The sequence below is a fragment of the Leuresthes tenuis genome, unplaced genomic scaffold, assembly GCF_036924035.1.
Source record: "Leuresthes tenuis unplaced genomic scaffold, fLeuTen1.0.hap1 SCAF_13, whole genome shotgun sequence".
Taxonomy (NCBI): domain Eukaryota; kingdom Metazoa; phylum Chordata; class Actinopteri; order Atheriniformes; family Atherinopsidae; genus Leuresthes; species Leuresthes tenuis.
Window position 1 is genome coordinate 20170820 of NW_027325367.1, and position 24492 is coordinate 20195311.

Below are 24492 nucleotides of genomic sequence, written 5' to 3' on the forward strand. Positions count from 1 at the left end.
TGCATTTTAAAGACATTACTGTGGCCTTGCAAAATGTTCTCAAAGGAGCTCCCAATTTAAATGAAACATTCTTAGTCAGCAAAGATATGGCAAATACATCAGAGAGACAGTAGGAAGATGGAGAGGGAGGATCAACAGGTTTAGGAAATAAAATGCACTTCTGAGCTCTGCAATATAAAAAGGCCTGGATGTCCACAGATGACAACAGTGGGAGAGAAACACTAGATCACTTCCAAAGTCAAGAAAAATATCTCTTCAAAACATCCAGCCAAGTCGGGAACACTTTCCAAAAGGTAGGTTATCACTATTCAAGTCTGAAAAAAAGAGAAGACCTTATGAGAACAAATACAGGGGGTTCACCGGGTGCAAGCTATTCATATTGGAATAGCAATCTTTGGGGCAGATGAGACCAAGCTCAACATGTACCAAAGTCTAGGGAAAAGAACTATGGGGAAGTTTAGAATTGGCTCACAACAAAAGCCAACTTCATCACCTGTAAAACCTGTACAGGAAGTGTGATGGCATGGGCGAGTGTGGCCTGGAACTGCCTTAGTAGTGTTTACACTGTAGATGATGTGACAGAAGACAGAGGCGGTTGGATGAATTTCTGAATTTATTGGGATACACTGAACCGGAACATATTGTGAAAACAGCCCAGGATTAAGAAGGTTAAGAAGTAGAAAAGCATTTAATGACCTGATCAGGATGCATTTCTCTAACTGAAGACAAAAAAAAAAAAAGATTACCCTCAAATTAAGAACAGAAGTCGGCACTTTGAGCCCATTTTCATTTTTCCGCAATATTTAATACTCTGGACACCTGAAATTGCTAAAACCAAAATTTTCCATATAAAATCAGTATATGCTCATTTGTGAGGTTGTGTCAAATAGAAAATATTGCACAAACACCCACTTCCTGTTTGAAGTGTATTACAGGCCTTTTACATATAGTAAGACAAAGAGGTAGAAGGGGAAGGGTTGAGTAATATTAGAAATGAAGGCTTAACCACAGTTATCAAGAACTAATCGAGCTGATAAATACTTATGTGTTCTCCTCTTATGATGTAAAAGTGACAATACAATAAAGGCAACATTTTGTCATTTCCCCTGTAATCCATCGCTCGGTTTTTCAGTTTAACGCCCCTTCATCTAACTGCTTCTCCTGCTGTTACATAACCACTGACACAACCAGCAGCCAGTGTGACACATCTGCCAGAAGATGGCAGTCTCGGCCGCCAGCTTGAAGAAATAAATAAATAGGAATGTCATGTTGGAATATATGTCTTTGCAGTGAGAGGAAGCAGATAAATTCCCGGATAGAAGCGTAAACAAGAAGCACGAAAGAGTATGAGAGACGGAAAGATGACAGAGTGAGCTTTCTGCGGATCCTGCTGTAGGCTGGCGGGGGAGACGTAACGCTGTTTCAAGGCGTTGATGTTCAGGCGATAATCATTCAGCAGTGAGTACAGCTCTCCATCCCCATACCCAGTGTTGTGCAGCTCTTCCGTCTGTTTTCAGACGTTAACAAATATGTACACCCTGGATATCGTTCTGCCATTACAACAGGAATCTAATTAAGATGGGTTTAACAGCAACTATTGGAAGTACTGGTTGTTACGGCTGGAGTGTAACAGCAGCAAAACATGATGAGCATACTTTGTACGCGCTATTAAATGGATGCTGTGGTGTTCTGTCTTTTAAGCGCAACCTCTTTTTTACGTCGATAGTCTTGAGTAAAAACGAGAGAGACTCGTATACATTTAAGCCAGCTAAAGAAAAACAAAAATAAAAACAAAGCGGCTGCGATAACGTAATTAAACTCCGTCTACCGTCCATAGCTCAGTGAGCGCGAGCATCATCGTGCTCAAAACGTCTGAAATACGTACACACGTACGCACTCTCATCAACCCACCTGTGCGAGATTTTCCTTTCTTTTTTACACTGGCAATTACGGTAATTAAGAACAGTTGGCCGGTGGTTGTCGGGTAGGATGCGGAGGTGCACGAGGGACTTCCCGGGCTCTACAACAGATTTAGAGACATTAAAACTTATTACGTTAGTTGAAAACAGCTTAAATTAGTCATAAACTTGAATGTGTCAAATAAAGTTGTGGCATCATAGCTTTTTACATTTGTGTTTTTACAGCAAACCACATGAGCTTATTTTGCTTTATGACACTTAACACTTTTGACTGGTCAGAGCTTGTGTAGTTGGGCAGAGCTGAGAGAAACAATGTCCATTAGAAAAATAATTTGTGAAGTGGGTGTGTGTGGTGTTCGTTTGTCTGAGAGAGAAGATATACAAACTCCAAGTCTAGCTCAGAATTTATTAAACGATTCAAGGCTCAAGTTACACAGCGCTGTGGACCTCTCTCTGCCAGGCAGTCTGATCAGAAAAAGGGCTACCACTCTTTTGTAGAATAAACTTTTATATTGCCATACAAATGTGATGTAAATATTATTGATCCAAAAGTTGGAGAGAAGCTGTGGTTTAGATTTGGCTTTCCCTGAACCACCTTGGTGCGATATCGGCCTCGTCGTACCCCATCTCTGCTCCATTCAGATGTCTTCTCCCTGTGAGGGAATACTCCTCCCTATCTCCCTGTGTCCAGTACTTTTCCAGTGTAGGCTTCATCCCACCTGTTTTGACTTCCCCTGTAAGCATGTAGCAGTTTCTCTCAACACTCAACTCTCTTTTTCATGTTTTAACCCTTCACACCGTGGGGTCAATGCTTGTTGCCCTTCAAAAACGAGTATATCAACTCCATATAAGCACAATGCATAAATATGTACAATAAAAGGTAATATTAAACCCTCAACATGTGACATAGCAAATGTAATTGAAAACTAAAACTGTTCATTAATAACTTTAAGTAATCCAACAAACGTATTTCTTTTTTTTAATTTAATGATTAAATTTTCTTTGATTTTTTTTATTTGAAAAAAGTCAAAATTTTCCAACGATATATACATTTCCTGAAAAAAGTTATGCGAGGCGCGAACTGGCCCATTTTAGCTTTACGAAGAAGCTGAAATAGACAGTTTTAAGCAAATAGGCCTCACTCTCAAATAGAAGTTACACAGAAACTGAATACAGAAACATTCTTACCACCAGATGTGTGTCCATGCAGAACTTTAGCATAGTTTTCTCCTAAGTTAGGAGTTACAGAAGAGCAGGTAGAAAAGATGGAGAGGAGAGAAAGATAAAAACATGGTAAGGAAGCAAGACGTCAGCACAGAAGCAGGAAAAAGGATAACGTGAATGCAGTAAATTGTTGCTTAGAAAAGAACAATTGGCTTGAATTGGACTATATTATTTAAGTGCCTTGAGATGACAATTGTTGTAATTTGGCGCTATATAAATAAAATTTAATTGAATTGAATTGAACAATGTTTAGAGTTAGACTTAATTGATTTTTTTCAGCTAAAGTTTGTCTTCGCCCATATCTGGCACATTTTACCTGAAAATTGTGCAGCACTTCAGAAAGATGCTTGTTGATACTCATAACTACAAAACAAGCACACTTATTCACCTTTTTTGTTTACCAAAAAAGTGACCCATTTTAAGTGACTCCGGCCTAACTGTAGGCTGAACCTTTCTTGTCTGACAGGTTTAATTAAGGTTTCAACTTGAGTTTGAACTTGAAGTTTTAGACAAGAAATACATCAATAGACTTTTGACAATTTAAAAAAATAAGGTTGCTGTTTGCATCTTTCATCAAAGTAGGAGTTGTATTGGTGCTGCAGTTGGGCTATAACTGCATTGTTTGGAAGTGTGTTTAAACAAAGATCAGTACAACTTTTTTATATCTCCAGTGAATATTACGATGATTCTAGTAGCTGGTTAGTTCAATATATATAGAGGAGGCATGTAGGGAAAGAGCTGGCATGTCTGTCTTAAGTCCACCTACCAGCACCAAACATTTAGATGACCATCAATGAGATGACTGAGGCTAATTTCTCAGTCGGGAAGCATGGTAGTGACTCAGAATTGGACAAAGTGGGGTTAAATGTTTCTTAATGTTTCTAGATTTTATGCTGAGCCAAGCGAACCAGACATGAGAGTGGTATTGATCGTCCTGGGCTATTCTGTTTCTCTACATTCACTGTCAGGTTATTAAAAAGTGAACAGCATTAAGACAAATAATTCATTTGTTATTGCGTAAATTAATCCTCAAGAGATAAAACTGTAAAGCAAACCCACAAATATCAATGTGATTAACACAGATTTTCAACTTAAGCCTCCCTTGCATCAATCTTGATTTCATGCTTCACTTCCTATGACTCAGTCTCTGCTCCTGGCGTTTGTACTTTGTGTCACATTCCATGTTGCAGAATCCATAACTTTAACATGACAGCCAACATGCTGAGTGAACACAAGAGCAGCACACAGCTTCCGTGCTCTCAGAGCACTCAGGCTGAAGTGGAAGTTACATGAGGCAGAAATTTACATATCTGCCGCTTTGCTGCTGTTGCCTTCGTATACTCAAGAAGCAGAGGGATGGAGTTTTTGTAGGCTTTGGGAGAGGTTGTGTTTAAACCATCTAAACAGTTTAAACAAAGGGAAGGTGTTTATTTGTTGCAATGAAATAAATGTGTCTCTAAAACTTAAAGAAATCTACAAAGACTTGACAATACTGAATTTGGTAAAATATGAGTGTGATTAGTGGTAGGAATAATTAGTTTGGAGTGACTTTCTTATAAAGGGTAATTCTCTGTGATGTGAGCCTAATCTACGGTTACATGTAAACTCTTGGAACTTGTTGTTAAATGTCCTTAAGCCAAACAAACACTAATATGTGGACTAACCACACACTGGACCAACCAATCTCTCAGATATCTAACAATCCAATAGACTGATTTCATGATTCACCACAATGTTTTGTATATTTTTTCCTGGCAGAGCATACACTAGTCATTCTTTAGTTCAAAACTACCCTCTCCAACAGAAGAACTTGTTACAAATGATAGAATTGTATACAGAGAGCTGTCTGTGCTGCGTGTGACATTCTAATTGCTAATTGTTTGACGACACAGTCAACTTTGAAGACTTATTCAGAATAGAGCACTCTCTCATGCCTCAGCTGGCAGTCATAGTTTAGACACAAAGACAACCCATTAAGTCAATAACGTAACTGGCATTTCATCAGAAACACTGCTTCTCTTCTTTTTCCATCTCAACAATATGTCGTGTATGCATGATACATATGTTGTGTCCTGTTTTTAAATGTGTCCTATTGTTTTGACAGCTTACTGTGGGACAAGAAAAAGAAGCCATACTGAATTCAGCTTGTAAGAGAAGAAGAAGAAGAAGAAGAAAAAAAGGCGTAATAAACCATAAGGGATTGGGTGACTCTGAAAAGTCTGTCAGGGCTGGGTACGGCATCATCCACAGCCTAGCCTTTGTGGACTGTGGGGGACATTTCAAACCTCTCTCTTCTTGGCCACCCAAAAGAGGTGATGCAGGATTGAATCACATGCTCCGTCAAAAGTGATCACAAACCAAAGCCGCTGAAACCTCACTCTCTAGTGTCGAGGCGCCCTTGAATCGTTTCCTGGGACTTGCACAGGAGCAAACGTTCCAAAGTAATTTCCTTATCTCTGCTTGGAGGAAGCACTCTGATAAAACGCTACATAATTAATGTTTTTCCAGTGAGGATTTAAAAAAAAAAAGAGGCCCAGCAACGGCCTACTGAAAGATCCCTGGGAAGCTTCTGGGGAAACTTGAAGAAGGTTGCAACTTTGACAGAGGTGATGGGTAATAAAAACACCAGCGAGCCCAAAGGTACTGAAGCAGATGTTACACAAAAAGAAGAAAGGGTGTTCGTCGATAATGTCACAGGTAAAATACGTGTTTTTCTCATTTGTATGCAATGTTCAACTGTTTTACCCCCCTTTCTGTGTGTGCTTGTGCAAGTCAGGTCATTTTGTTTTTCTGTGCTTTTTATTATTGCTGTATTATGTATTATTATTTATCTCATTGCACAGTACAGGACTGTGAGAACAGACAATCTGCAGAAAACTACTGATTAAAGCTTTTAAGGACAGCCCAAAGCTTATCATTCATCTGTGGAACCAGGTTTCACCCAAACTGTTACCCTGTGCAGCACTTAAGAAGATCAGCGTGTCACTAAGCTGTAAGAATGCCACAGCCAATACTGTTGGAATGTTGCAATGTGCGATACAGCTGCATTTCATAAGCAATGTTATATAAGAGTTACACTTACAGTGCATCGTGACTGATTGTCGCAGTCATGGTTTCAGGCTGTCAGTAAGCTTTCACATTTACCATATTCTCTGGGGGATGAGTCACACACATCCAGACACAATTTCCGGGAGGCTAACCTTTACTGCAATCACTTGCCTAAACCTTAACATGAACTCACAACCCACAACTCACAATTTATTGCCATAAGGAAACCTCCAGAGAAAGACTGTCTCCCCTTCACATACAGGCACACACTTACATAGTGTTGTAACAATGATCAGTGTTTTTTTTTTTTAAAGCTGGTTGAGCTGAAAATATGTACTGGCTTTCTCTCTCAGACTTAGTAGATTGTTACCAATCATAATCAAAAGGTAAACATCAAAGTAGAGGCAGGAAATGACCAATGGTTTTGGTTAGCATAAGACCAGAAACTGGGGAAACCTGCTTCCGTGGGTCTGTCTAAAGTAACAAAATCTCCCCAACAGTCTTTAAAGTTCACAAAGTGTTACAATGTCAATATATAGTTCTTGGATGCCTTTAAACTGAGTTTCATTGTGCGTTGGTAAAAACAGAAAATGTTGAACTATGCCAATCTGTTTCTAAATCAGAGGATACAGATAAAGAATGGCAATAACGGATGAAACAGAGACGTCTGGGATATCTTGACTTTTCACCCCTGACACGAGTTAAGTTGCAGACTTGCTGGAAGACAATTTCTCAGATTATAATATCTTTGTTAAACTTTTCTCCAGTTTTTCAAACTTCACACGTTAGTTTGTAGAACACACAGTACTGTAGGCTCTAAGTCATACAGTTACAGCAGGAGTTCTTGAAAAATCTAATAGCTACAAAGCTGTTGATAATAAATTGGACATGAATGCATACATCTGTAATCCAGTTCTTCCAAATAAAAAAGAGATTTTAGAAATCCCCAACATCATTCTTTGTAGATCTATTGTTCAGGTGCAAATATATGTAACTAAAATATTACTAGTAGTAATTCCAGTTTCACAATCATAAATATATTACATATATTTAATTACTCAATTAGCTCAAGACACCTACAATGTCAAGATATCTAGCTTGTTATCTTGACTGACAATGAAACTCTAGATCTTCCATTTTGAGTTTCAACGAGGCAACATCACATTACAGATGTCTTTCTTTTTTTTACCTGCTTGTTAAAGCCCCCTAAGCTGCTAGCAAGAAATAATTCCAATTGCGAGTCAGAAAACCAGTAGAATTTGCTCCCTCATAGGCTAGCTCACGTTAGCAGTACCAGCTAATAACAACACTTTACACTGTATTTTGTTGATGTAAACACTAAAGCAATATATTCACAAACATAAGTTGGTCAGTTGGTCAATGAGACAAAAACTGCAAGTATCACAACTTTTTATATGCAGGGCATCCATTGGATTTGGGGTTTAGGTTGGTGAGATTCCTATACCTTTCTCAGTCGGATATCAAACTTTGTGGGGTGTTCCATGTGTGGTATGTTAACAGGCTTAGCTGGACTAGTCATCAACCTATGATTATGTATTAAATTTATCATAAGGTACATTATATTTTCTTTCTCATACCAGTACGATTCAACACCATGATTGACCAAGCAAACATTGAGAAAGTCAGTAATGAAACACATCGAAGATACAGTGATCAGAATTTATAAGTCAAGACAAGCAGCAGGTTACTGACATAATATGTGTAGCATTAGATGCATTTCATTTTAATGTTTGTTTTTTATTTTGTTTCTAGGAAGTGTCTCCACAGATGGAGCACAGGGCCCCAGCCCAGAACTGCTGGCCTCCCTGCAGTCCCTTGGAGAAAACCCTGACTACACTCTGCTACCACACTCCCTACACCAGGTGTGTGTGTGTGTGTGTGCGGTTTAACACGTGAGACATGTGGGAGGAACATATTCTTCCAAATCAGGAGGGAATTCATTGCATCTTTATTTAGCCAGACACAAAAGAGTGCTCTTTGTTATTTGTTTGTTAGCTTACATCAATGAATAGCTGCCTCTTTCTGCATGCCCTCCTTACAAAATCTATGTTTTCTGAGCTGATAGAGGCAAGTCTAACAGATTCTTGGGCTGGTGTGTGTTAAAATTGGCTGTTAGATTTTCACCGTAGCCATGCAAATAAAATATGTCTGTGCTCTTAATTATCGGTTTCAATACACATGCTAATTACAAATGAGCTATATATTCTTTAGTTCTAGGTCTTGCAAAAGACCAGAAGTTATGTATGCCGTACTTTCTAGACTGAAATTTCCAACCAACACTCACAATATGATTAATTTGTCTCAGCTATTGAGAAGCTTGTAGTTTACTTTGCATTGCTGCCAGCTGCAGTAATCATGAAACAAAGGGGAAGCTGTTTTGCTTCAAATATTGAGAAGGGAAAGTTGAGGAAATGCAGCACAATATTGACTACAACTCAGTTGACAAATGTAAGTATATATGACATGTTTGTGTGAGAGTCAATAGTTCTGTCGGAGTTTTTTATGACAAATCTGTTCCAAGTACATGGAATCTCTGCTGACATGTGCACGCCAGGCCTACTTTTAGCAGAAACATGGCCCGTGTTCACCATTCTCTTTTTAAAAGTAAGCTCCATATTTGGCCATACATGCGATCTGCTGCTATTTTGGGGTGCAGAATGGCCTTTATAAGAAACTTAGACAAGTCAGGAAAACGAGTGCAGCTGAAGAAAAGTGTATATTGACCTTGAAATACTAAATAATGATATGAATGATGATTTCCTGCATCCATGTAGGTTCGATGTGAGCTTGTGATGTAATTTTTGGCTATTAAAGACTATGGTCAAGGCAGAATTTAAAGGCATACATATTTAAAATCAATAAAGAATGCACTAAGGCATTTAGAATTAGCAGTGATTTGTGTCTGAAATATTTTGAGTACCATAAATTATACTAATGTATTTCAAGAGAAATTATTTTACAAAAATTCTCTTTGAATGTTCCCAACTATAACAATATGTTGTTTCCACTTGTTGTTTTCTGTTTTACAACAAGGTACAATTTGATAGAAATTTAGAATGTATAATAAATACTGGACTTTCTTTTCCCAACCCTGTAAAAGTATAGGTGTAATTACTAACTGTCTTGACACTAAAGCTTAAATGATTCTACTCCAAGACAAGTGCTTTGATTGAATTACAGTGTCAGTGAACAATGTCTATTGAAGATAAACATATCCCTTTTTCATTTTTACAATTGAGTAGTCTACTGATGGTAGCCCACAGAGACATGTTAATCCGGACCATAAGTAGATTCATGTGACTCAATGCCTCACAGAATGTCTGTATGTCCCTGTATCCTGGTATGATGCTGCCATGTGATCCACATCTTCAAAGGGATTTGGTAACTTTCAAGCAAAAACATCTACATTTATTTGAAAACCCTCATTAGTGTTGTACAGCATCATTTGAAGCAGGCAGTGTGATTTAGTGTGATTTAAGGTTAATCTGCACCTTGATGCCTCATGGTTTAATTGCATTTTTCACAAGAAAAACCTGCCACATAACTTATTTTATGGAACAGAGTAACAGTACTGTGAATCGGCATACTGCACCTCATGTTTAATCAGTTATCTTCTTTTTAAAGATTGCAGAGGCCTACTCCCTGGAAGAGGACTGTATCCTTTTAAGTGCAAAGTGACCTCATGTCTGTTTCAATGCATTGTGGCATTCGTCAGTTCTATTGTCTCTCCAGGTGGGATTGAGACTCATGCTATCAAAGAAGAAAAAAGATGTAGGAGTGTGATATCAAGTGCATGGCATAATCTTACTGTATAGCGCTCATCTTATTTAGCTGAGCATGGAATTACCATTTGCAAGGGTCATAAAACAGAGCAGATTTGGGGATTTATGGTTTGTTGTTTTAACTTTGGTTTGTTTTTATGAATTTATTTATTTGGGCCCTGACCTGCTTGTATGAAGGATGAATTTGAATTCAACAGAGACAAAGAAAATACTGCTCATCAATCTAGAAAGGAGATGTAAAATGTAAGACACACAAAAGAATTGTCTATCATGTCTTTTCCCTCTTTGAACCACATATTTGTCCATCTTGTTGTTTTCTGTCTGCGTATTTAGTGTCAGGCGCTGGGTGTTCCCATACTTTGGCTCAAAGCCCAAAGGGCTTGCAGTTGTAGTTTCCTCTGGCGCTGTTTATGCTTTTGCCATAGCAACGGCTGTCAGTCTGTCTTGCTGCACAAGGATAGTGTGTGTTTATGTGTTTCCGAATAAGGTGAGGAAAAGAGATGGCGAGAATTTAGAATGTATGAATCTATGAGTCAGAAAGAGAAACGTGTCCAGCTGCATGAAACACTGCAGAGGTTTGGGTAAGAAATTAAGAAAGGAGCTGCTGATTAGGAAATATTTTCATGGAACAACATGAACATCCCACTTCAGCAAGAAAATCCATTTCTTTCAATGAAGATTAGAAAGTTTCTGATTATACTGCTTTTTTCAGTTGTTTCCACATGAAAATTTTTTATTGATGAGTATATGGTAATTGTTAGCTGTGGTTGTCAATTGGTGGGGGCTTTTGTTGATATTTATTTTAAAGTCCCACTCTGGCAGTTCTAAATCCTCATCTGTGCACCTCCAAATTGCAAGTTTATGGTTTTAGCTTGAAAAAAATCCAAAAGCCAAGCGACACCTGGCAAGCCATGCAAGCCAATCTGAAGATTACCTGCTGAACCTGCTAGCCTAGAGCCTAGCCTAACCTAGAGTGCATGGCTAGCCAAGAAGCTTCGACAACTAGCTTGCTTCATGTTTGCTCACAAATGATGTGGCTTCTCGGTTGGCCTTAGCAGTTCTCTCTGCTAGCTCTCAAGTTTGCACGGTTCCTGACCCTATGTAGTCCGGCACTCCCAGAGCTAGCCGTTTCAGCAGTAGGTTCTATTTTGACTAGGAGCAAGGGAGCAATATTCTCTGTACTAATTTCCCCTCCACTTGGTCGCTTCTCATTTAATCTTCTTCCCAATACATGCAAATTTTGTATGTACAGCCCCATCCTGCAAATAATCAAAATTGGATGGAGCTGGTTCTGACCTCGCCTTTCTGAGACTTTCATTTGTGATCTGTAGATGCAACGCAGAAATCCTCAGTCATAGCACTAATGGCTGATTTTGTTCATGATATGTCTTGTAACACATGGAAAACATATTTTTTTCATGCTAGACATGCTAGAAATAAAAAAAAAAACTTTTTAGAGGAGGTGACCTTTAAAGTAACTTTAAAGTCTTGATTTCTGAAATCATAATTTTAATCTAATCATAACTTGGACACTAAGATATTTTGGTTGATTTATTCATTTAGCTGAAGACTTGTTTAATTATTCCATAAAGTAAATTCAGCACTAAAGTAAAGTGAGTAAATGTTCATTCACTTACCTTCCTGAAAAATGTCATCTGTGCGGCAGCATCTCAGTGTATCTATTAAGAAATGAACACTTACTACAGTCACATTGATCTTGGATAATGGTTCATGTCCTCTGAATCTATCCTTATTGGTATCTGGCAAAATGTTTTTTCTGAATATACTGAATGATATTGTTTGCTAGACTGACTAAATGCAGAAACTGTGTAGCAGTGTGTGCTGTCTCTTTAACTGGTGATGATATCAGACCAGGGGGCCATCCAGTTCCTACAGCTGGAGAAGCTCTACCATGAACGTCTGCTCTCCAACCTCGCCGCCCTGCAGGAGAACTGGGGTACGGTCTGCATCTATTTACAGTGTAATTCTGTGCCATACTGGCATAAAGGGGTGACACTGCACTTATTTTATGTGCATCTGCACTATATGTGTTCACAGAGAGCCAGTGGAAGGAGAAGAAGGACCTTATGAGTGGTTTGCCTGTTGAGACAGACGGCATCACTGAGAAACACATTGAGATGTTGAGTCACGTCTGCAGAACACACCTCAAGTAAACAACAGCAGACTTTCCTCACATTGCAACACTTCTGTTGCACATTCTGTTGCATATTTACACATTCAAATTATGTCTTTGATATGGAGTTTGCAAAGAGCAGAAACCCAGAACAACAACAGTATGTCAAGCACATTTCTCACATCCCGTCTCCATTTCACCTAGGCAGAAACCTTTAAGGATCAGTTCTGCCTTAATGTAATCAGCTGCTATCTTTGTCTCTCATTTGGACACATCCAGGAGTCATCAACCAAGACTTTGGTAATGCATGAGGATGAAATGGAGATAGACAAACACATTGGAATATATATAAAAATCAGTATTTTGACAGGTCCAAAAATATATGACACTGTGTTCTGTTACAGACCAGTCATTTGATGCAGGTGATTTTGAATTTGAGAAATAGATGCAGTCTTCTGCTAAAAAGGCTTGACAAATGTTTAACACAAGTTTGATAAGTTCTGTAACACACCAGTAAAACTGTCAGACTGGACTTTCTCCACCTCTCTTTGTCTCTTTCTCCTGGGGCCTGTCTGGATATTCTTACTCTTTTCCCTTTTTTTGTAATCTCTGTCTCATTGGGGCTGTACTCAGACCATCCATCAGCGATGGCCAGGTAAGACATATTCCTGTCCTTCCCCTTGATCTTTGACCAATTTCAGACTTCTACGTGCGATGAATTTGTCAACTATGTTTTTTTCCCACCGAACAAGCTGAATGCAGCTTTGAAAGACAGTCAGAAGAAGCACGGAACTCAACAATCCTGTCACGATGAGGGTAAAAACACTTTCTATAGCAACATCAGTAAAACCACTGAGCAAGTGAATGACGTTGATTATCTTGTTACAGGGGCACCTGACAATCAGTGAGATGAATTAGAATGCAAGTAAATGGTCAGTTCTTCAGACAGATGTCTTGCAATTAGGGGAAATGATCTGAGTTTGGACAGGGACCAAACTGTGATAACTTGATAACTGATCAGACCATCTCCAAAAAAGCAGAGGCTATTCCCAGTATACAATGGTTAGTATCTACAAAAAGTAGAAGAGCAAAGGTTAACCAGGGACAAAGTCACTGGTTGCCCGAAGCTTATTGATGCACACAGGGATTTAGAGTTGGCCTGTGTGGTCTGTGCCCACAGAAGAACCAAACTGATTAAGAAACAAACAGCTCCTACTCACTCACCATACTCAATACTATCCACCACAGAAAGTCCCTGCAGAGGGCACAAGTGTCAGAATTGGGCGATGAAGCAATGGAGAAAGGAAGCCTGGTGGTGATAAATTTTCTTTTACATCATCTGGATGGTCAGATGTGTGCATTGATTACTTGGGGAAAAGATAGCGGTGTGGATTATGGGAAGAAGGCCATAAACATAAAATGATGCGCTGGGTGGTTTTATTTTTCTTGGCTTCTGGCTTTCATGTGGACGTTATATTGTCATTTACCACCTGACTAAACATTGCTGCAAACCACACGGTTTGTCCTCCATCCATGGAGGTTTCACTTCTAGTAACCTCAGAGGTTTTAAAATTGTTGCTGATCACTGTCTGTATCCCCGCCGTCAGATTCTACCAAAGGAATAAAAAAGACTGAGGATACAGCTACACTTTGGCACAATTGTTCTTTAAGCTAAACATTGCCTGCATGCAAGCCAATTACCAATCACAGTGACAGTGCATTTGTTCATCCACCATGTAGATCATAGTAGCTTAGCTGAACACAATTAACAGCAGCAGTTGACTAGCAAATGTAATGGTTGTGACAATGTTACTTGTAATTTCAGTGAGAAAGTAAAAAATCGCATGACTAAAAATTGATTTAATTGCAACACTGACATATGGCATACCAGCTCACGTCATAGCCTCATAAAGTTCTAGTGATCTGTTTGGTTTTATCAAAGTCCACGATGCATCCAGCATTCACTCTGCAGACACTGTAAAAAGCACACATGTTGGCTGTTAAAACAAGCATTTTTAAGTGAAAGTGGCTTAAGCTTGACAATTTAATACTCGTGTGGAGGAATGTAAAAATGAAAGGAAAAAAGCTCTCCCTTTGATCACTTCAGCTCCTTATTTAACTGTGAAAATAAAAAATCCTTGTCGAGTGTAGTGGATGTGCTTTGCTTCTTCCGCTTTTTAGCCAACAAGCCTGAAACGACACACAGCAATGAAGAGAGAGAACAAAGCACAGAACGGAGCCTTGAGTCCACACTTTCCTCACAACAGACAGGCCAAAAAGAGGAGGATGAGAGAGAAAAGACATATGTGGAAGGACAGGAAGTAGAAGAAGAAGAGGAGGAGGAGCAGTGTGTGGAGACACCGGAGGAGGATGAGGTGAAGGTGGAGTGGCCAACAGGAGTACCCCAGGCCTCGGACAAGGACCTGGCCAAGATGTCCCATACAGAGGGGGTAAGTATACACTTATGTGAGTTGTTGATCTGCCTTTCCACTTGCTTAATCATGCTGAAGAAGATGAAAGAAAAAACAATGATCATCATTTGGTATAGGTCAGTGCATGGACTGCAGAAATACTTTTGCATCTAATGGAAATACGGTGCAAACATAATTTACAGATGAATGTGGTATATTTCCTGCTCTGTATCCCCCATGTCGGCAGACCTTCTTTCCTTCCTGTCTTCTTTACTTTGCATGCATCTACTTTCCTTCCTTCCTCTCTCTTGTCTTTTGTCTACTGTACTAAGTTTCTGCAGAAAAAACAGGCTTCATCCTGATCTGCCCTTTTCTTTGCTGGGACACTCCCATGAGCAGTCTTTGCTGTCCCTGTGTGAGATCATTATCAGCCTCCTCCCATGTTCACTGGTGTGGTCTCACACTTGAGATGTCTACCCTGCCAAATGTGTTAGATTACTGACCTAGGATCTGGGCCAACACCTCATATTCTGGCTCAGACACTGAGCTGAAGGGGTGTGGTTGAAGGTGAAATCAGAACTATTCATAACAATTTGTACAAGCTGAGGGCCTCAAAGTGATGCATTCAAGATCAACACTATTTTGTAAGGCAGTGGAAGTTTGAGTGGGAGGTTTTCTTTCCTTTGTTGTTTGTTGTATCTCATTTCATGTGAGTTTTGGAGTTGCTCCACCAGCTAAGCTGCATTTCCCATTTTCTCTTAATTACAAAACCAAATGTAAAAATGAAATATTAAACACAGAGCTAGAGTGAGCTCCCGGCAAATTGCAGCATTGCCCTATTTTTATTTTTAAAAGAAGCTGTCAGAGCTGAAGGAATAATTTGTATCTTTTGGGATTTTTAATGACCTATGGTGGTGTTGATACATGAGCAAAGCTGAGGCAACAAGTCTTGCACACATTTGCTGGGTTTATCGCAAAAATGAACAGCAGCAAGTAGGGCTGACAAAAGGCTATCCAAAAAAAGGGGAAAAAAAGCTGTTTAGTTTGGCAGCTCACTCCTCAGTCACTGGGCCTTAACAAAGTCAAGTGACCTCTACAAAAAATCGGATCAACAGACACCTGCACTATTATATAGCTACATAATAGAATACTGTTGACAGTGTAATACGTGAAAAGGCTGTCCCGGAAGGAACTCTAAGAGCCCTCTAAAGCATTTGAAATATTTCAAAGACACACTTTTCTACTGCAGGTGAGTCATCTGTTGCGATGCTTTGTTGTTTTGGACTTTTCTGTATGTTCAGATCGCTTTGCTGCTGAACGTATCTGTTAGTTAGCCCATCAGCTGGCTGTCTTCAGGACTCAAGACCCATTTACATTTCCAGCATTTATGCATCTATATGCAACTGTATACCTAGTTCATAACAACTAGAATTAAAATGGTCAAAATACCAATTCCCAAAACATATATGTCTCTTAAAAAAGTTAAGATGGGTGCAACAAAAGGCTGGAAAAGTAAGTGATATTTAAAAGGAACATGTAACAAATTAGGATACCATAATGGGTAAAGTGGTCAGTATTAAAAAGAGCCCCTCAGAGAAGTAGAGTTTCTTGGAAGTAAAGATGGGTAGAGGTTCATCTACAAAAAACTGCGTCCAAGAATTTCCGTCTGTAAATGAAAGAGCTGAAAATCAATGCCGGAAGCCAGTAATCTTCCAGCCCTGAGGTGGCACTGCATTAAAAACTGGCAGGACTTTGTCATGGAAATCACTGCATGCGCTCAGGAACACCTCCGGAAATAAATCATTGTCTGTGAACAAAGGTTGCCACAAAAGCATCCACAGATGCAGGTTAAAGCTCTAAAAGTCATATCACGATATATATTTTTTTATATCAGTCGATATCTATATATATCACAATATAAGACAAATCACTATTTTGTGAATTTTAAATGTTACCTGTTACTCTTAATTGAGATTTTAAAATATCAGAAGGTTAATTTTTAATTAAACATTTATTTTCTGTCAAAGGTTAACATAACACGTAATACTATGTTTCAGATAAATACAGAACAGGTATATTAAATTAAAATCCTATATCTGACCGGTCAGCTAATCAAAAACAGTTTGCATTCTCCGTGCTCAAACAGGTGGCGCTGCTTCAGGTGATGATAAGGTGTAAGTTGTAGTGCACACAACTCTGTTTCATGTCGGACTTCAAAACAACAAAATACCTCCACACCACCGAACTTTTCGGGCCCTTCTTATCAACAATGTCATCAACAATGTCATCCCTCACACCTTGGGCTGTGTCTTCCATCGTTTCTTCCGAGGGAGCACTTATTTTCTTTTTTTATATGGCTGCAGCAGCACAAACAAATACGCCATGACTCGCTGCTAGCATGGCTCTATTCCAGCCACGTGATTGGTTCAGTGTGGCACAACTCTTGTTGTCATTGGCTATTCGTATTGTCTGTCAAATGTCTGGACGAATGTAATCTATCGAAAAGTATATCGACCATGTTTCATATCTCTGTCAAGGAAAAGTTATTCATCGATATCTATCGTTATCGTTTCATCGCACAGCCCTAACATGCGTATATTCTGTATATTGATATATATATAAATTCAAGATTCAAGATGTTTATTTGTCATATACACAATAACAGACACAGTGGTTATTATTGGGTAATGAAAATCTTACTTTGCGACTTCCCAACCAAAAGAACTATGCTATTACAACACACCACACTTTTAAAAAAAAAAAAGGGAATATAAAATATATATATATATATATATATAGAATATAAAATGTAAAGTGCAAATAATGCAACAAAAGATCAGTGTGCTAATGTCATGTGCAAAAATTGCAAATATTGCAAGTAGATATCGTTATTGTCCAAAAGTGGGGTTATAGTCCATGATTCAGAAGCCTAACATCCTGGGGATGGCCTGGTAGGAGTGTGAACAGTTTGTGTTGTGAGTGGGTGTGGTCCCTGACAACGTTTTGTGCCCTTTTAGTGACCCGGTTGTTGTAGGTGTCCTGTAGTTGGGGGAAGGCAGCTCCACAGATGAACTGTGCCATTTTAATGACACGCTGGAGAGCCTTTCTGTGCTGGATTGTGCAGTTCCCATACCACACTGTGATGGAGTTTGTCAGGACGCTCTCCACTGTGCATCTGTAGAAGTTGCTGATGAGTTTGGTGGACATTCCAAATTTCCTCAGCTTCCTCAAGAAGAAGAGTCTCTGTTGAGCCTTCTTTACGAGCTGCTGTATGTCGTGTGTCCAGGTAAAATCCTCAATGACGTGAGTGCCGAGGAGTTTGAAGGTTTTAACCCTCTCCACCCGTGTCCCTTCGATGTGTAGCGGGGCGTGGTGCTCTCTCCTCCTCCTCCTCGGGTCGATAATCATCTCCTTGGTCTTTATTTAAGGAGAGATTATTTTCCAGGCACCAGGAGACCAGCTGAGCCACCTCCTCCCTGTAGGCTGTCTCTTTTCCACTGGTGATCAGCCTAATGACAGTAGTGTCGTCAGTAAACTTGATGATGGAGGTGTTGCTCTGGGAGGGGATGCAATCGTAGGTGAAGAGGGTGTACAGGAGTGTCTTGACTGTCTTGAAGCTGGATGTCCTGGTACCAACTCTAACAGCCTGTTCGTGAGAAAATCCAGGACCCAGAAGCAGAGAGAGGATGTCAGTCCAAGGATGAAGAGCTTTTCAGTCTGTCTGCTGGGGATTTACAGTCAGTGGGGTTACATGGCACTGTTAAAATCGGATTAATGGCTAAATTACAATAAGACTGAGTTATTAAGGTCATGTATACGCCTTAGTCTGAAAAAATTGGACCGGATCGGGTTACTCGCAGTCGGATTAAGACCCCGAGATAACTCAGTTGATAGTCTCACTAAACGTGCTTGTAGACCAGGGTTTCTCAATTCCGGTCCTCATGACCCACTGCCCTGCATGTTTTCTATGTTTCCCTCCTCCACCACACCTGATTCAAATGAATGGCTCCTTATCAGGCCACTGTAGAGCTTGATGACGAGCTGATCATTTGAATCAGGTGTGGTGGAGGAGGGAAACATCGAAAACATGCAGGGCAGTGGGTCATGAGGACCGGAATTGAGAAACAATGTGGTGAAGCACGTGGAAGGAGACGATCTTACTGTTGTTGTCCCCGCCGTCACAAAATTAATTTGTGCATCGCGTTAGTGCAATAACCATGCTCATCACAAACGAAATGTAGAGGAATGCAGCTTCATCTTGCTCTTCGTTTGCTATCTTTCTCGAATGCCTGAGTTTGTTGTTGTTGTTGGTGGTAAAGAGGTCAACTGGAAGTGGCTCTATTACCCCTAGTTGAAGTGGGTACAGCGCCACCTACAGCGCCACAGCGCACTCTCAGGACGGGAGATTGGACTGAAGAGAAGTTTCGGTGCAATCAGTTGGTTTCCTTAGCTAGGATATTGTTTTTGAATTTGCTGTATATGAATGATCTGGATTATTTTGAAATGAATTAATTGGATTTCATTGGATTATGATTACAATGAATTGAACTCCAATTGGCTTGAATTGGACTATATTATTTAAGTGCTTTGAGATGACATTTGTTGTAATTTGGCGCTATATGAATAAAACTGAATTGAATTGAATTCAGCTCATCTGGTGATGCGTTGTAGTTGGCTGTGACCCTGCTGTTCCTCTGCTGGAAACTGGTGATGTGTTGCAGGCCCTTCCACATGCATCGGGAGTCTGAGGTGTTGTAATATCCCTCCAGCTTCAGTCTGTATTGCCTCTTGGCTTCCCTGATGGATCTGCGTAGGTCATATCTAGCCTTTTTGTATCCATCTGCGTCACCAGAGGCAAATGCAGTGGAGCGTACATGCAGCATGGAGCATACTTCACTGTTTATCCAAGGTTTTTTTTACACGTATATATATATATATATATATATATATTTGCCCAATGATTTTCCAAACACAACAGTCAAGACTTCTTGAATTTTTCATGCACAGAGAATATTTTTTGCTTCTGTGTTGCTGTAATTGTGCTTCATCTATGCTGAATTTGCTTGCTACAGCTAAACTTCTGTATCAATGTCTCTGCAGACTGGCTTTCTTTGATGATTTATGTCTTGCATCGTCTTCTGTGGGTTTTCTTTCGGTGTTTAAATCCAAATGTAAAACGGAACAGTTGTGAATCGTGACAAAGCCTTTTAGTCAGAATTAATTATTATATGGTCTATTACACTCTTGATTTAAGTTCCTTTTCCTACAGCAGGGTAAATGTTCAAAGACTCCTCACCAATAAAAGTGTTTAACCTTTTTAGCATAGTTATTTAATGTGCCACCAAACCTGACTTGACTCCATGCAAGCAGCTAAATTTCAACTTGGACATTTCCTTGCTTTCACGATTTGTGGAAAAAATATATTTGGTAAAAACAGCGAAAGTATATTTTACCAAAGACTTCCTGGTTGTCTTTTATGTTAATTTCTGCAGCAACAGTGAACAAAGCAGCTCTGAGCACACCGTCAAAACTCTAAATCTGTTCTTGTGGTTTTAATGGGTCTTGCCTAAAATATTTAGAGAGCGGCACAGTTTTCAGTTCTTCAGATGTGATGTTTTAATGCAGCGTTCAAGTAAACATTGATGGCCGGAGCGAGCGGAAAATGTGTGTTGCATATTATACGGTGCACACAACCTGAGAGACCATTTAAATTGAAGATTTTTTTCCCCCTAAATCTTTAAGCCCACAGATGGCCAAATAAATCAGTGCCTAATTTTTGTGTATGTGTTTGTTTTGATTACTTGAGTAAATCTTTTCTTTATTATAACTTGGACATGGCTAAATAAAAAAGGTCCAGCAGCACATGCAAGTTTTAAAACTTCCCTGTTAGTCAGATTTATTTGTCAAACAAAATTAACATTTTTGTAATATTATCACCTAAAAGAGTTTTGTGAACATTGATAAAAAAAAAGAAAAGCCATACAGTAACCATAACTGCTGTGTGGACAGGCACGGTGTATAAACTCACTTTGGGTTATGGCCATGCTATGTGCAGCATACACCGCACACACCTGTTATAATTCCAGTTTTTGGTAGCAGCTGTGTAACCGGACTGCCAAAACATTAGTTTTCATTTTCCTTATCTCTGTGTCTCCATCAGAACTCCTACCCAGATGGTCTCGTCTCCATTTTGAAGAGGAGGCGAGCATCGCTGGATGGACTGCCCCCCCCAGACAGTGCTGATGTTAAACAGAGCTCCAAACGCAAAGTTCGTTTTAGTGAGCCAGAGGATGGCCTTGAGCAAGGTACAGAGCAACAAATGTAGAGACTCCAGTGAATTATGTAGTATATATCAATATAAGAGAGCAAAAGAATTATCAACATTGTTACAAAATTGGTTTGAGGAATTCCTAGACTGATGCTGACATCTTCACACCATATAAGATCTGTCAGAAAATATTTTGACACTACAAAGACGCACCTAATGTTTTTTCTGTATTCTAACTTGTAGATGAGGTGGGTGGAGATTCCTGCCTTATCTTGCTGCTGCTGTGTCTGGTCACTGTGGTTATCAGCATAGGTGGGACTGCACTATACTGCACGGTGGTGGACACTTACTCCAACATCTGCACCGACTTCACGCACAATGTGGACTTCTACATCACAAATGTACGAGGGTTTATTGAGGGGCTCAGACACTGGCTGCCACTTGGGACTTAGACCCACTCATCTGCATTCCAGACAAAAAACTACTTGACACATTTGTTGCTTTAATGCACAGAGACGGCAATTTAGAGTCAGCAAGATGTTGACGGGACCTATAGTACCAGCGGCAACCTGATGCTGCTGTCCAGACAGTTTAAAGCTTTGCTTTAGTTCAGAATTGTGTCTGAACAAAAGAGCTTGCAACCTCTGTCTCACTAAGAGTTATAAGCTCGATCAAATGGACCTACAAATAGGTTATAGGTGTCGTTTTGAGCGCCTATTCTAAATAAACAACCTGTCAGAATGCACATTTCTTCACCCAGAAGAAAATTACTGCACACATATTGTTGGTGGACAAAAACAACAACAACTAAAAAGTTTCCTACTGTTTATGTGGTTGAACTACATCAGAGGGCTAACACCTCTCAGCTAAATTTAAACAACCATGAAGATGAAAAAGCTGGCATGGCATGGGAGATGAAAAAACATTTAATTTTGCTTTTATATAATTGCTAACAGTATGAACTCAAGTTATGTTTTGTCTCATCAACTTTGTTGAATTATTTGGTATCCATCCATTCCTGCATTTTAGGCCTGCAACACATTCCAAAAAGATTGGGGTTTTTACCTCTTTGTAACGTTGTCATTCCTTCTCGCATCACTTCAAAGTCATTCTGGCTTTTCAGGTGTTCGTTTCTTTTTTCCATATTTACTGAAAAAACATCCTAAGGTGGGACAGGTCACGACTGTGAGCAGGCCAGTCCAGTACCCGTACCCTCTTCTTCTGCAGCCATGCATTTGTAAAGTGTGCATAATTTGTTTCATGTTCATATTGAAAAATAATAGGCTTTTTGGAGAAGATGTTATGTTAAACATGGCAATATGGTGCTCTAAAATCTCAAGGCACTTTTCAGCATTAGTGTTGTCATCACAGAGGTGTAAATGAGCTTTGTCAACACCACAGATACAACCCCACACCATCACAGAACCGGACTTTTGGGCTTCTTGCTGATAACAGTCTGGATGGTGATTTTCATCTTTTGTCCATTTCTTCCAAAAAAAACATCTGGACTAATTGATCTGACAATAACACACGTTTCCACAGTGTGATTGTCCATCCCAGAATAATACATGCACAACAGTAAAGGTTGTGCATGTATTATAGTGTTCAACTAAGGTTTCCAACAGTAATCCCCAACCCACATGGTTATAAGAGTTGTTGTGGAATAAAGGCTCTTAATGCAGAGATGCTGAGGGATCAGAGATCACAGGTGTCAAGCCTGGGCTTGCTCTCTTGCCCTTAATGCACGGATATCCCTGCAGATTCCATGAATAGTTTCATTAGATCATGCACTGTAGAAGGAGTAACATGCAAATCCTTTTCTGCCTTTCTTTGAGAAACATTGTTTCAATTTTGTTATTTTTCTCAGTTTTTGACAATCTGGAGATCCTCTTCCCATCTTTGCTCCTCAAAAACTTAGCCTTTTATGGCCACAGCATTTACACCAAAGGATTAAAATAATTTATTGACATCACCAGTTTCAAATAAAATTTTTTTCTATTTTTTCTAAATGGGATTTTTATCTCTGAATTGCCCCTAACCCAACTGTCTTTGGATTGTGTCGCAGGCCTGATATTCAGAAATGGGTGTATATCATCATATTGAATGAAGTATACATGACAAACATTAAATATGTTAGCTTCATACAGTCTGAAATTGAATACAACTAAAAAAGAAAAATCAATGAATGACAGCTGTTTTTTTTTTTTTTTTTTAAATGACCATTTTGTCATACCAGCTTTTGGGGTTGCAGTAAAACAGAATAAGTAGCTCTTTTTGGTTGTTTCTCATACATTTGTTGCATTTCTAACTGTAGATTCATTTGTGTCATTTGTCTCAGAATCGTTTTCACTGACGGTGTTCTGTTTTTATACGTACAGAACGAAGTTGTTATGATACCCAAGATCATACGTGTGTGATAATATTAATGGGCCAAATGATGATTTTTGAAAAAAAAAAAAATTCCTTTAGTTTTACTTGTCCAATTTCCTTTGCTAATTTGAAGACCCATCTCTGCTACACGAGTACAGTGTAGAAGTCTGCATGTTTACCTCATAAGTGGGTACTTCCAACATTCCTCTTCTTAAATCTTCTTGGAACGACCAGTCCACAAGGAAGCATTTTACTGTATGTGCCTTATTAAACATGGCACAGCATATTATAGTCTGCATGAATGTGCAAATTCAGGAAGTCTGGTTCGTTGTATGGAAATATATAGTGTTTAGTGTAGCCATCATAATGATCAGTTTACAATACAATGATTAGAAAGCCCCTCTAAATACTCATCCCCTGTGTTTTTGCTTACCATACTTGATATAATCATTTTCATACTAACATGTGTAACCATGACATTTCTGTTCAACATCATGATTCCTGATTAAATCCATTTGTTTTTCCTCTAGTTTTGCCAACAGGTGAACAATGATATTATTACCATGGTGTGATTGCAGAGCTTTATTGACCAACAACTGCATTTCTTGTGTCAATTACTACAACAGAAAGCAAGGCTGTGAACACCAGGCTGCATTTCAGTGACATGGGGGAAATTAAATCTGACCAGCATGCTTCTTTAGCCATTTGTTTTTAATGAAGTTTTGATCTCTCCTACTGAACTTCAGATTTGTGCAAGATGACAGATATTACCTCTTAATTGTCACTGTGGATGTTGTTTACCAACTGTTGTGTTATGCAATACATCTTTCTGTGTTTCAATATTTTCTTCCTTTGTGTCCACAAGTACAAAAGAATTATAGAATGTTAATATGAGTACTTTGTAAAGACGTGTCCTGACTAAAAAAAAAATATTGCTTCACATTTCGTGTGAAAATAGCAAAAATAAAGAAGATGTGTTTAATAGTCTGACTTTTTTTAAAAACCGGCAAGCATACCTGGATAGATACTGTTGTTACGAGTATAGGCGACGATTTCCCATTGGTGCAATTCACAAATCTGACCGACAGATGGCACTGTACACCATGACATGGACAAGCATTTTGTCTACGCTGGAAAATATTTCTGCAATTTAACAGGACCTACTTACTGTGCTGCTTGTCCACTCTATAGCACAATTCTTTTTTTTAAAATACATTATTCTTACATATTATATATTAAGTATATTTTTGCAGTGCTGTCACGCTGATTTAACACGTACACGTTGAAAACAACTAGTAAACAAATGTTCGATTAC

General features: G+C 39.1%; 1 protein-coding gene across 1 annotated transcript; it reads left to right on the top strand.

Annotated features, from left to right (window-relative positions):
* Positions 1-1232: 1232 nt before the first annotated feature.
* On the top strand, positions 1233-24143 carry cnstb (consortin, connexin sorting protein b). Its single transcript, XM_072362517.1, has 11 exons — positions 1233-1458; positions 5248-5840; positions 7965-8074; positions 9837-9867; positions 11865-11951; positions 12053-12164; positions 12762-12783; positions 12881-12944; positions 14310-14578; positions 20700-20844; positions 21051-24143. The coding sequence occupies exons 2-11, from the start codon at positions 5753-5755 to the stop codon at positions 21257-21259; spliced, it is 1137 nt and encodes a 378-aa protein (XP_072218618.1). The 5' UTR covers positions 1233-1458; positions 5248-5752; the 3' UTR covers positions 21260-24143.
* The last annotated feature ends 349 nt before the right edge of the window (positions 24144-24492 follow it).